The sequence below is a fragment of the Rattus norvegicus genome, chromosome 1 (assembly GCF_021556685.1).
Source record: "Rattus norvegicus strain SHRSP/BbbUtx chromosome 1, alternate assembly SHRSP_T2T, whole genome shotgun sequence".
NCBI classification, from domain to species: domain Eukaryota; kingdom Metazoa; phylum Chordata; class Mammalia; order Rodentia; family Muridae; genus Rattus; species Rattus norvegicus.
The window spans coordinates 227,092,061-227,104,995 of NC_141534.1; the positions used below are offsets into that span (position 1 = coordinate 227,092,061).

The 12,935-nt window shown below is 41.0% G+C and overlaps 1 protein-coding gene across 16 annotated transcripts in view; it reads left to right on the forward strand.

Annotated features, from left to right (window-relative positions):
• The window catches only part of Prune2 (prune homolog 2 with BCH domain), a 271,622-nt gene that overhangs the window by 32,096 nt on the left and 226,591 nt on the right, over positions 1–12,935 (forward strand). For all 16 annotated transcript variants that reach the window (NM_001419567.2, XM_087549667.1, XM_087549653.1 and 13 more), the window contains 1 exon segment: positions 11,797–11,901. In NM_001419567.2, the coding sequence (NP_001406496.1) occupies positions 11,797–11,901 (105 nt within the window).

Sequence of the window (12,935 nt, forward strand, 5' to 3'; positions counted from 1 at the left end):
AAATAATATTATGAAGTGCATTTTAAGCTCGTCTAAAGTCAGAATATTTAATAGACCCTACTAAACATAAGTTTATGTCATTCCTCTTTTTATACAATGGTACAGTGACAAGCTTGCACTGAAAATCACTAAAGAGGTCCAACATGGTGAATCCTAATGCCTCTTCTAACTCTGAACTTTAGTAGCTCTAAGGGTTGTGATTAGCAATTGTTTCTGAAGCTGTGCTTGGTCTGAAGCAAATCAGTAGTAGTCCCTTTTCTGAACTGGTTTCAGATACACTCTGCAATTGACAGGGGCCACATGGTTTAAAGGAGCTTATTATGGCTTCTTTTTGAGGCAAGAGTTCCCAGGCCTGCTTCTCATGAGAAGTAGTGTTGACTGTTTGCAAACAAGAGGGGGCCGAGGAGATTTTTACCATTGGTCTCGATCTTACTTGATTCCTACGGCTACTAACGAGGTTGGCTACCTACTCACGTGCGAGTTTCTTTTCTTAGTTAACCAGACACTTCCTTTACCTATTATTTCCCTGCATCGTGACTTTTTAAAATCTCAGCATGGAGAAGCTCTTTGGATGATCAACATATTGTCCCACCTGTGGGAAGGCAGTGCAGGTTCTGTGCAAACGGTCCCCTCCACTCTGTCGTTTACTGTCATCATTCTTCTCTCGGTACCTTGTTCTATCAAAATTTCTTTGTGTCTAGAAACATTTAATAATTATATATTCACCATCTTAGGCTGTTTTACCATTGTGATCTCAAGCAAAACAGAAGACTCAACACTTTTCATTCAAGAGCTGGAAGACCTACGCCCTTCTCCAGTCTGGTCTGGAGCATGTTGCTGCAACAGTGTCTAGGAGCAGAGCAAATGAACTGAGGAAAATGGGTCACAGAGCATGGGTGGTTGTTAGAGCTAAAAGCAATGCCCTATTAAATAATGCATTGTACTGTATTCCTAAAGCAGTTTATGAAACAGGTTCTTCCACAGATGCCCAAGGCCTGAGAACAAAGGAGAGTCTTACAGACACTACCAAAGTGCAGGGTGTTAATGTTCTAATAGTTTATTCATCAATGAAAGTAGGATGAATTATACAAAAGTGTGCAGGCAATTTGGCTGGGGGTGATGGGAGAGGGGTTTCACAAAAAGACTAGGATCCAGAGTTTGTCTTACACAGTCACAAAAAAGTAACTCAATAACATTGTAGTGTTATTTTACTTAACGGAATACTACTTGAATATGTGCTTGAATATTTAACAGCTCAGTGTTTCTGTGGGTGGGAATGAAAATCTCTGCAAACGTTCCGGTGAGTGTTAAAACACTACATTCTTTGACCTAGAAATCTAAAGCTGGGGAGTTTATTCTAAAGACGGAATTAGGAATTGACCCAAAAATATTCTCTCCCAAATGTCCTCTATGAAAGGTTTAATTGTTTTCAAAATTTTAAATAAAATAAATCTCTAACAATGGTTGAGATAAGTTACAATGATCCATATTAAAGAAAACCAACAAACGATTCTAGTGGGGCAGCAGCTGGGGCTGTAGATGCAAACATATAGAGCAGGAAAGAGCGCTCACAGAAGTATGGAAAAGAATATTACAGGGACTAAACTAAATGTTCATAGCAATTGATTTAATGTGGGGAGTTGAGTGTTTTTGCCCTTTGTGACTTTCTGTTTTGCAAATTTTAAAATAAGTAACTGCCATGGAAACGTCAAGAGGCGTGGGTGCATGTCATGTGTAAGGGGCATCCATTTGCATTCAGTCATTGAAACTCTTATACTGCCTCTTATGTGGATGGGCTGGCAGAAGCTCTTCTAAATGCCATCTCTTGAAGAGTATGCATGTCTTTCTCATGAGGACTCAGTCAGAAAATAGACAGAAGACAGGTCACAGTTGAGGAGTAAGATTAAGGACCCAGGTTGACTCCCATCAGCATAAAAAAGATGACAGCCCCAGAATCTTGAAAGAGAAAGTTGAGGGGATTTTCAAGACCTGTAAATTCACAGAAGACAAGTTGCATTCTCTATTTATATGAGAAAAGACCGGTTGATTATAGACAGAGGCATTTCCAAAGCAGACAGCTAAAAATTTGAGACCACTCAAAAAGCTAGCGTTAAACCTGGGAATCGAGAGAAAAAGACCAATTCCACATTTTTTGAGCCAAATTTGAAGCAAGCTTTAATTAAGTACTGGCCAGGATTCTGGCTAGGACCATTCTGGGGTTCTCAGAAAATTGTTAGGAGTCACATTTTGCAGATGCTTTTAAAGGCAAACCAATAATGCTATCATATTCCTATCAGGTCCAATCAGGGCAAGCATACATCCTGATGTATTTCCTGCCCACAGACCTCCCACCTATATGTGATCAAACACAACTGGTGCAGTTTGGTCAAACAAACTTGGTTTGGGGAGTGAAAACATGTGTCTTGTTATCTCCCATAAACAACAGCCTCCAGCTTTCAAGAAGTATCTGTCCTTGGGCAAGGGGCTTAGAGGTTTTGTTTCATGGATCCATTAGGCCCTTAAGACATAACTTCGGCTTTCACATGATGTCAGATGATTCCTTCCAAGGCACTTTAGTGAAGGTAAGGATTTGAGGGTGCAACCTTTTTGCTTCAAAGTTGGAGAGGAAAAATATTGGTCTTGCTTTCAAAGACAACCCTGAACAATACACACACACACACACACACACACACACACACAGAGAGAGAGAGAGAGAGAGAGAGAGAGAGAGAGAGAGAGTCAGTAAAATGAACTATGCAGAAGAGTGTTCACAATACTTGAGGTCACTTGATCTGAGGATACTATGTGGTCAAGACTGGCAGTAAACAGGTTGAAAAGGGTAGACCCAAGAGAGTGTTGAATGTACAACATCCATTTGTTAGACCAGAGCTAGAACCCCACAGCTCATCTAAAGTCCTGAGACAATGTTTTAGTTAGGGTTTCCATTGTTGTGTAGAGACATCATGACCAAGGTAACTCTTATAAAGGACAACATTTAGTTGCTTCTAGCTTACAAGTTCAGAGGTTCAGTCCATTATCATCAAGGCAAGAATTATGGCAGGGTCCAGGCAGGCATGGCACTGGAGACGAAGCTGAGAGCTGTACATCTTGTTCCAAAGGGAACCAGGAGAAGTCTGAATCTCTCAGGCAGCTAGGAGGGTTTCAAAGCCTACCCCACTGTGACAGACTTCTACAAAGCTATACCTCCCAACAGTGCCACTCCCTGGGCCAAGGATATTCAAATATTGGAATTGGTTGTCTATGCCTAGTCAAAATGATTTCACATATCAAAACAAGAAGGAGGCTCAAGTCAACCCGACCTTGGCTATTCATAGCTGCATGTGTTTAAACTGGTTCCCAACCCTCAGTTTCCTCAAATAGAAGATTTTGAAGGAAGATATCCTACAGCATTGTCAAGAAGAAGCTTGAGAGAAATACTGAGCTTGGTTGGGGCAGGGCTGTTGATAATGAAAGAAGGTTCTAACATGACCTAAGTTCCCTTCAGATGCTGAAGGACTTGGCGGGAAGGGTGCCAAGGAGAAAGGAGAGATGAAAAAGGCTAATGAGCTAACAACTTCTTTGCACTCCTGAATGTTTGTCAGACTCTGCCTTAACTTCCAGCATGGCTGGCCAGCAAGGTTCCACCCAACCCTGTCATTAGCCTTGATTGTTTTGGACTGTAAAAGCAGTCTTTCCCTATAAACAGTTCTATTTCTAAATCTTTGGCAATTCAAATCATCCTACCCCTCTTATGTCAATCAATGTCAACTACTGATACCTTCTTTCCACATACTTTCCCTGTGAAAACAACCGTCCACAGTCCAGTGGCACATCAAGCTATTGATCTAGCCTGGCTGCTGAAATTAGTGGAAACAGCTTGGTCTTTTCCTAGCTAGTCCTCCAGGGACTCAGCTCATCATTTTAGTTCAGTTCCTCCGGTCTTGAGAGTTTGGGATCAGTAGGAATGAGGGCAGAGGCAATGGGCAACATAAATTTATTGAAATTAACTATTTTGGCTTTGTTGGGCAACTATATTACCTCATGAACCTTTTCAGTCTTAACCACTGAAAGCCCTTTGCTCCATTCTAATTAGGTCACCAATTAAATGATGGCATTTATGAGAAAATTGAATATAATATACTTGCATCCTGCATTTGTAGATTCTGGTAAATGCATTCCCTTTCACCCATAACCTAAGGTGTACCTTCAGGAAGAAACTAATTATGATCTCTGAGTCACTTACTACTTTTTAATTTTTTAATACGTGTGAGTATTTGCCTCCATTTATTTATGTGCATCATGTGCATGCTTAGGGCTTAGGAAGACGGGAAGAGGGTTTCAGAACCCCTGAAACTGCCCTCACAGAGAGTTGTGAGCCTACATGTGTGCTAGGAACCCAAACCAGGGTCTCTGAAAGAACAAGTGCTCTTTTTTAAAAAAAAAAGTATTATGTATTTATTATATATTAGTACACTGTAGCTGTCTTCAGACACACCAGAAGAGGGCATCAGATCCCATTACAGATGGTTGTGAGCCACCATGTGGTTGCTGGGAATTGAACTCAGGACCTCTGAAAGGACAAACAGTGCTCTTAACCACTGAGCCATCTCTCCAGCCCCTTAATTTTGATTTTGAAATTTAATTTTACACTCCTGTTTTGAGATAATGAATTAGTTAACTTTTGTCAAAAAACCACGGACAGAAGCAACTCGAAGCGGGGAGAGCTTCAGTGAGTGACAGCTGAGGGTACCGCCCATCATGGTGGAGAAGGCATGGCAGCAGGAGCACTAGGTTTCTGGTCACACGGTGTTGGTGTTCACAGTCAGGAGGAACGCTGGTGGGTGCTCAGGTCTCTTTATTCAGTTCAGACTCCAGTCCATGGGTTGGTATCATCCACACTCTTGCCAGGCTCTGCTCTTTAGCTGACTTTTCCCGGAATACCCCCAGAGGCTCACCCGGAATGTTTCCACGGCAATCCTAAATCTAGTTAAGATGACAATGATTAACCGTCATGGACAGAATCTCACTCTGTAACAGCATAGCTTCCATGCTGTGCTCCTCTTTTCCCAGCCTCTTTAGTTCCTAGTATTACAAGTCTGTAGCACTACGGCAGGGAGTTTTACTGTTTGAACCTGGACCATGCAGCCAGTGAGCCAGAGATCCTAATTAGCGATATAGTGTTTAAAAATTATTTTTAGATTTATTTTAATTTTGTGAGTATGAGTGGTTTTTTTTTTTTGGTTGGGACAATTTTAATAAGTGCTTCTATTTCTTTAAGAGTTATGGGATTATTTAGATGGTTTATGTGACCCTGATTTAAGATTGGTACCTGGTATCTATCTAGAACATAGTCTATTAAATCCAGATTTTCCAGTTTTGTTGAGTACTGGTTTTTGTAGTAGGATTTTATGAATTTTCTCAGATTCTGTTATTACGTCTCCCTTTTCATTTCTTTCTTTTTTAAAAAATCTTTATTAACTTGAGTATTTCTTATTTACATTTCGATTGTTATTCCCCTTCCCGGTTTCTGGGCCAACATCCCCCTAAGCCCTCCCCCTCCTCTTCTATATGGTTGTTCGCCTCCCCATCCTTCCCCCATTCCCGCCCTCCTCCCAACAGTCACATTCACTGGGGGTCAGTCTTAGCAGGACCAAGGGCTTCCCCTTCCACTGGTGCTCTTACTAGGATATTCATTGCTACCTATGAGGTTGGAGTCCAGGGTCAGTCCATGTATAGTCTTTAGGTAGTGGCTTAGTCCCTGGAAGCTCTGGTTGCTTGGCATTGTTGTACATATGGGGTCTCGAGCCCCTTCAAGCTCTTCCAGTCCTTTCTCTGATTCCTTCAACAGGGGTCCCGTTCTCAGTTCAGTGGTTTGCTGCTGGCATTCGCCTCTGTATTTGCTGTATTCTGGCTGTGTCTCTCAGGAGAGATCTACATCCGGTTCCTGTCAGCCTGCACTTCTTTGCTTCATCCATCTTATCTAGTTTGGTGGCTGTATATGTATGGGCCACATGTAGGGCAGGCTCTGAATGGGTGTTCCTTCTGCCTCTGTTTTAATCTTTGCCTTCCAATTCCCTGCCAAGGGTATTCTTGTTCCCCTTTTAAAGGAGTGAAGCATTCGCATTTTGATCATCCGTCTTGAGTTTCATGTGTTCTGTGCATCTAGGGTAATTCAAGCATTTGGGCTAATAGCCACTTATCAATGAGTGCATACCATGTGTGTTTTTCTGTGATTGGGTTACCTCACACAGGATGATATTTTCCAGTTCCCTCCATTTGCCTATGAATTTCATAAAGTCATTGTTTTTGATAGCTGAGTAGCTATCTCCATTGTGTAGATGTACCACATTTTCTGTATACATTCCTCTGCTGAAGGGCATCTGGGTTCTTTCCAGCTTCTGGCTATTATAAATAAGGCTGCGATGAACATAGTGGAGCACGTGTCTTTGTTATATGTTGGGGCATCTTTTGGGTATATGCCCAAGAGAGGTATAGCTGGGTCCTCAGGTAGTTCAATGTCCAATTTTCTGAGGAACCTCCAGACTGATTTCCAGAATGGTTGTACCAGTCTGCAATCCCACCAACAATGGAGGAGTGTTCCTCTTTCTCCACATCCTCGCCAGCATTTGCTGTCACCTGAGTTTTTTATCTTAGCCATTCTCACTGGTGTGAGGTGAAATCTCAGGGTTGTTTTGATTTGCATTTCCCTATGACTAAAGATGTTGAACATTTCTTTAGGTGTTTCTCAGCCATTCAGCATTCCTCAGCTGTGAATTCTTTGTTTAGCTCTGAACCCCATTTTTTAATAGGGTTATTTGTCTCCCTGCAATCTAACTTCTTGAGAGCCTGATGTATCATTTAGATGCCTGGTACCCTTTTAGGTCAGAAGAGGGTATTATATCCCTTGGAATTACATATGGTCATGAGCCACCATGTGGGTGCTGGGTACTGAACCCAGGTCCTTTGCAAGAACAAGTGGTTTTAACCACTGAACTAACTCTCCAAACCCCATCGAGATTTTTTTTAGTCACTTGCTGCTTCCAGGAATTCTGTTTTATACACACACACACACACACACACACACACACACACACACACAGAGCTCTCACCATTAGCTCTTTAAAGTGAATGAAAAGCAGGCACTGTGGCACATACCTGAAACCATACCACTTGGGAGGCTGAAGGCAGAAGGATTCTGAGTCCAAGACCACCTAGAATACATAGTGAGATACAGTGTGGGGCCAATGACAAAGCAAACGATGAAGACATCATTTTGTAATGGAAACCTTAAGTCTGTAAAGAGCATAGACATTCCGCATGTGTAAATACAGATGGACAAACTTTAAAACATGTACAGGAATTGTTAGCATTATTTACCCGCTGCCTTATTCATTTTTCTCACATCTGACTTATGAAGGCATAGATTTCCTATTGGAAAAATATTTTCTTAAAATATTAATTTACATGTATGTAAACGTATGGTACCAAAAGTGTAGAGGTCAGAGGCTCCCAGGAACTGTTTATTACCCTCTGCCTTTGTTTTTATTACCTTGCCACATACTCCAGGCTCACTGGCCTAGTGTCTTGTCTCTGTTTCTCATCTCTTGGTGGGGATGCTGGGGTTCCAGGTGTGTGTGTGTGTGTGTGTGTGTGTGTGTGTGTGTGTGTGTGTGTGTGTTACAGCTTGTTACCTGGAATCCAAGAGCTCATGTTCAGATCATCAGACTTACCTGGTGCTTTCATCTACTGAGCTGTTACTCTGTTCCCTCAAAACTAATTTAAATTAATTGTTATTGAAAGAAATACTGGTAGAGTTTTAAAGAAAGGGACAGAGAAGGGGCTATGATGAATTTTTTGATGAAAAGATTTCTTATAGGGCTTTAGATTGATAAAATTATAGGTAGGAGTAGCTTTATTTCTGAGATGGAGAAATTCAGAGCGACTTTATTTTATTGGAAGGCTCTGGAAGGCTTCTGCTCAGTTCCTCTGCTTTCCATGAGGTGGGGATAAAAGTGTATCACCCACCATCTTCTCTAATAGCAGTGGAATATGAAGTGCAGGTACTTTGTTGGCTTTTAGAAAGAGGTAGGAAGTTAACTTCGATGAGAAGGCTCATTTCATCCATATATAAAATGATGCCTTGAAATTGAAAGCATGTTTAAGTCATGCTCTGGAGTATTCGCTGTTTGGTGTTTTCTTTATGCCTTGATTATGGGAATCTGTCCAAATCTATTTGGAAGTGCATTAGAGGTAAAGCCAGCAGCAACTGCTTTGTCTGATTCTCACTCTTCTGTCCGTGTTAGGCTCAGGCATTAACAGTAGGTCTTTGTCTCTGAGATTTCCCAATGTTTGCTATGCGTGTGTTACCATTAAGGAAGCAACGTTTATTTGCCAGAGCTGGTCACCGCTGACTTTATAAAATCACATTTGGGAAAGGCATGCACTTATGAGTTGTTGAATATGTTGGGCCCTTCCTAACCTCAGGACTTTTGCACATGCTCTTCCTGTGGCCTGTGATATCAGTACACTACACTCCTTGGGTTCAAACTTTTACTCAAACATCAGATTTTTCCAAGAGACTTGGCTAAGCATCCTCTTAATCTTCCAGCAGTGCCCATAGCCCATCAACTAGATGCACTCAGTTCAATGTGCTGTTGCTTCTGTGACCCTTCTCCCCTTGACTGGAGGGTGGTGGGGGAAGAAAGTGTTGGAGCTTAGCCACTGTGATATGAGCTGGGTTGGCAGATGTGCTTTGTTTTAGTTACCCTTGTTGTTGCTATGACAGAATATCCAACAGACACAAGTCAAGGAAGGAAGCATTTATTTTAGTTCAAAGTTTAAAGATAAAGTCTTTTGTGGTGGAGAAATCATAGCGGCAGGGGCTTGAAGTCTCATTGGTCATCCCAGGTCAGAAAGCACAGAGGGTTGAATACTGGAGTTCAGCTCACCTCTTTATTCAGTCCAGGACTTTCAGACCATGAAACCCTCAATAAACCAATCTATTAATAATAGAAACTCCCAACCATACATGCCCAGGGACTCATCTCTCTACTGGTCGATTCTAGATACTGTCATCTGACTAGCACATTAGCCATCATATAGATGAATGCCATCGGAAGAGACCATGGGCGTGAATAATATGATACATGGGGAGAGCATGCAAAAGGGCATGCAACACCATGGGGAGCCCTCGAGGTTTTGCATTAGGTCTGCCATGGCTCTGACCTCTGTTCTTTGTCTCTTTAAATGAAGAAGAACCGTAGTTATTGCAGAAGGTTCCTGGCTTGTGAGAACTGGTCTAGTTCATTTTAGAGTCTCAACCCTTATTTTATTAGTTCTTTTCTAACATACTAATTGGGGTGATATCTGGAGATTCATCGACACAGAGATAATACCACATCTTCTTTTGTGTAAGTTGAAAGTTGCCACAGAGCTATGATGGGAATGACAAAGCCAAGACAAGAGAGCAGGTGAGTCAGTTGTGTTGCTGCCCCAGTGTTGGCAGCATCTGTGTATTTTAGTGTGCATATTTAGCCATCTCTCTTCTACCTTAGTGCCTTGTGCCCTTAGTAGACACAGAGTCATTACGACTTGTGAAGAGGGTAGGAGAATCAGCTCTCACAGAATCAGGCTTTAGATTCTGGAATCACACTTGTCCCCATCACAGGCTCCTTTGACCTGTAAAAAGCTTTGTTGATCTTTCTACTGCCTGTCTTACAAGATAGGAGAGAAGTGAGGTAATGTCTCCTTAGACCTTTGAGCTTCTCGGAAGAGCAGCATTTAGAGGAACATGATCTCTTAATACATTAGCTCGTGTTGTAATGGGCTAGAATTCTATTTGCCTAAATTTACTTAGGTGCTTCTGGAATATTTTGATATCTAGACCTGAACTAACCCCTCAGAGGATGCTCAGTTCAGTGAGCCAGCTGTACGTTTATGAGGTTAGAAAAGGAAGCCGGGAGAGAAGGGTGTGTGAGCGAGCCTGGGTGGTGATCGGGGAGGGAGTTTGTCATCATCTTTGGAGTGCATATCACCCTTTAAGCGTGTGGTTTTATTAAAAATAAATATAAAAGAAATCAAAACTATGAGTCTGTTTTAATCAAGCAACATCACTTACCGGGAAGGGGTTATTTAAAATATCTCTGCTGCTTTTTTCTGTGATGGATTCTGTCTAGCCTCCTTCATGATTTTCTTCATTTTTTATTGATTTATAACATTGCATGTGTACAGATGGCGTGAAAGGAGAAGGGGAACTGTCTGGGGAAACAAAGGGGACTGATGGGAAGTGGTGGGATGTGAAGAAGGAGAGTAAATGTGGAATAAATATACTCAAAGCACATTCACACTTGCCCGAACCTGACCTTGTGTAACACAGTAAAACAACACAAACACATTTACTTCATCTTGATGTTTAAAATCCTCATTATTTAGTCAATCATTTCTGATTTTTTTTTTGGGAGCTGGGGACCGAACCCAGGGCCTTGTGCTTGCTAGGCAAGCGCTTTACCACTGAGCTAAATCCCCAACCCCCTCATTTCTGATTTTAATACCACAAGTTCTATACAATAGTATCCAATTGTCAGTTTCATTTGCAAGATGACTGCTACGTTATTAGGTACGCATTCACTTTTTTCTACACATTCCTAAGTGTTTTCTGCTGAACAGTTGTGACCAGTCTAGTCAGTCTTAGACAGAGAGATAAAAATAAGTGACAAAAGGCAAGAGAAGCAAGCCTGCATGCTGGTGCTACCATAGTGCAAAGATACTATTTGATGGTGAACATGGTGGAGCGCACTGTAATCCCAGCACCTGGGAAGCGGGTGCAAGAAGACAGGAAGTCCTTATGCATCAGCAGCAGAGTGAGGTTGAGGCCAGCCTGGACTCCATGAGGTCCTTTCTCAAAAGAAACAGAAGAAAATACATTAACTTACTTTATAATGTTCTACCTCAGGCAATTTTCTGTGGGGTTTTCTAGAAGTACTTGGTTCTTTGAATGTTTTAAAGGAATGTCAGCCTCCTCTAAAAGGATTTAAATAACTATCGAGTTAACATGGAAAATAAACACAAACAACCAAGAAAGTATGTGTTCCCTTTTAGAGAGGTCTACATGGACATAGAAAAGCAGTGGGTGCAATCTGGAGTCCTAGACCATCGAGGCAAATCACATTCCTCTCTCTGAGTGAGAAAAAAAAACATGCTTCATTTACTAAAGAATAGAACAATATAGGAGAATATCTTCCACATCCAAGATAGAATGTGAAAAAATAAAGCCTTTTCAGATAGTGTGGTTGTTTGAGTACACTGTGTAGGAAGGATGTAAGAACAAGTCTCATTGTCTCTTAAACTAAGAAGTTCATCTTCTATGGGGAGATGGATGATCCTTGATTTCTGAGTCACTGATCTTCACAACAAAATGATCTCTTACTATGAAAATACTTCCTCAGAATATCATTCAAAGGAATTTAATTTGTAGATAATCTTATATTTTTGGTGTGTGTGTTCCATATATTTATAATATATGTGTATGTACCTATATGTGCAAATGCATCTCCCTTAATGAGCAGAAGACCTAGAAGTAGCTTTAATAAAGGTAGGCTATTTTCCTCTTAAAAATTTAATGGCTTGAATGAACATGTTAAATGTGGTAATTACTATGTCATTTTGTTACACATTTATTATTTTCTGCCATTGTGTGTGAGAATAGACAAACACGCTTTAAAATATCATTGAAAGTTTTCCATTTTATGTTGGTTGAAAGCAAGTAAAATTGTGATTTTTCTTTTTTATTGGTTGCAGGATCGAAGTAAACAGTTGGAGCAGGTCCATGCGGTTATTGGACCTAAGTCATGTGACCTGGATTCTCTCATTTCTACCTTCACATATGCATATTTTCTGGACAAGGTGAGAGGAAAGGGGACTGTATCCTTAGTACCTGAATTGTGTATCTTTTAAGAATAAATATTTCACAAAAAATGAAGCCATTTAGTTTTTCATGTTCTGGTATATTCCTGTGGAGAATAAATATTAAATATCCAGTGAGCAGCAGACATTCATGGAATACCTCCGGCACATCAAACACTGTTCTAGTTGTGTCTTACTAGTTTCCTCTCAAACTGTTTCAAACAACCTCCTAAAAATTGTTGTAGCAGTTGACTGCTTTTATGAGAATTTAGAGAAGTAACCAAAAGCTCTTTCTTTCCTCCATCATGCACTGTGTGACCATGCCTTTGGGAGTAGAAAACCATGCAGAACAACTCATATGAACAGTACATGAAGCACTGAACACTGGCTAGAGGTTCGGACAGGGCCGTGGCCTGTCCAGTCCCTTTAAGTCTTTGGTTGTTGCCTTTTGGCCTTAATGATGATGTCCCTTATGGGAGAATCTTCCTACTCTTTGAAGCACAGACTCACCCACAGAACTGGAAGGGCCTTTTTTAACAAATTGTGTCCAGACTTCTCATCTATAACTCCATCAGCCCACAGTAATGGACTTTGTTACTCGAAAAGCTTTCAAATGCATGTTCCAAATGTTTGGGTTCTATTTCACGGAATTTTTAATTTTCCAGAGTCTGGTTTATTTTATTTCCATTTTATTTCAATCTGGATCCCCTGATACTAGGCATAGCTGATCTGGAGTGATTTAAATTCACATGAAAAGCCAGTCTTCCAGAATGAGCTGTGGGTGGCAAGTACTGCTTTAGGGCAGTTGACAAAAATGATGGCTAAAGTATTCGGATCTCAACATGTGGGCTCTGTATCAAATTTATCTTACAAGTTGTTGAATTTTGCAAGGAATAGTAATTGGTAGGAGGAGATGAATGTGTTTGAGTCAAGACCTGCATATTAAGCAATCCTTGTTACTCTTTCTCTGCTGTTTATCCAGAGGACAGTTGACTGACCTGGAGTGACTGTGAGACTATCAGCGAAGTGCAGGT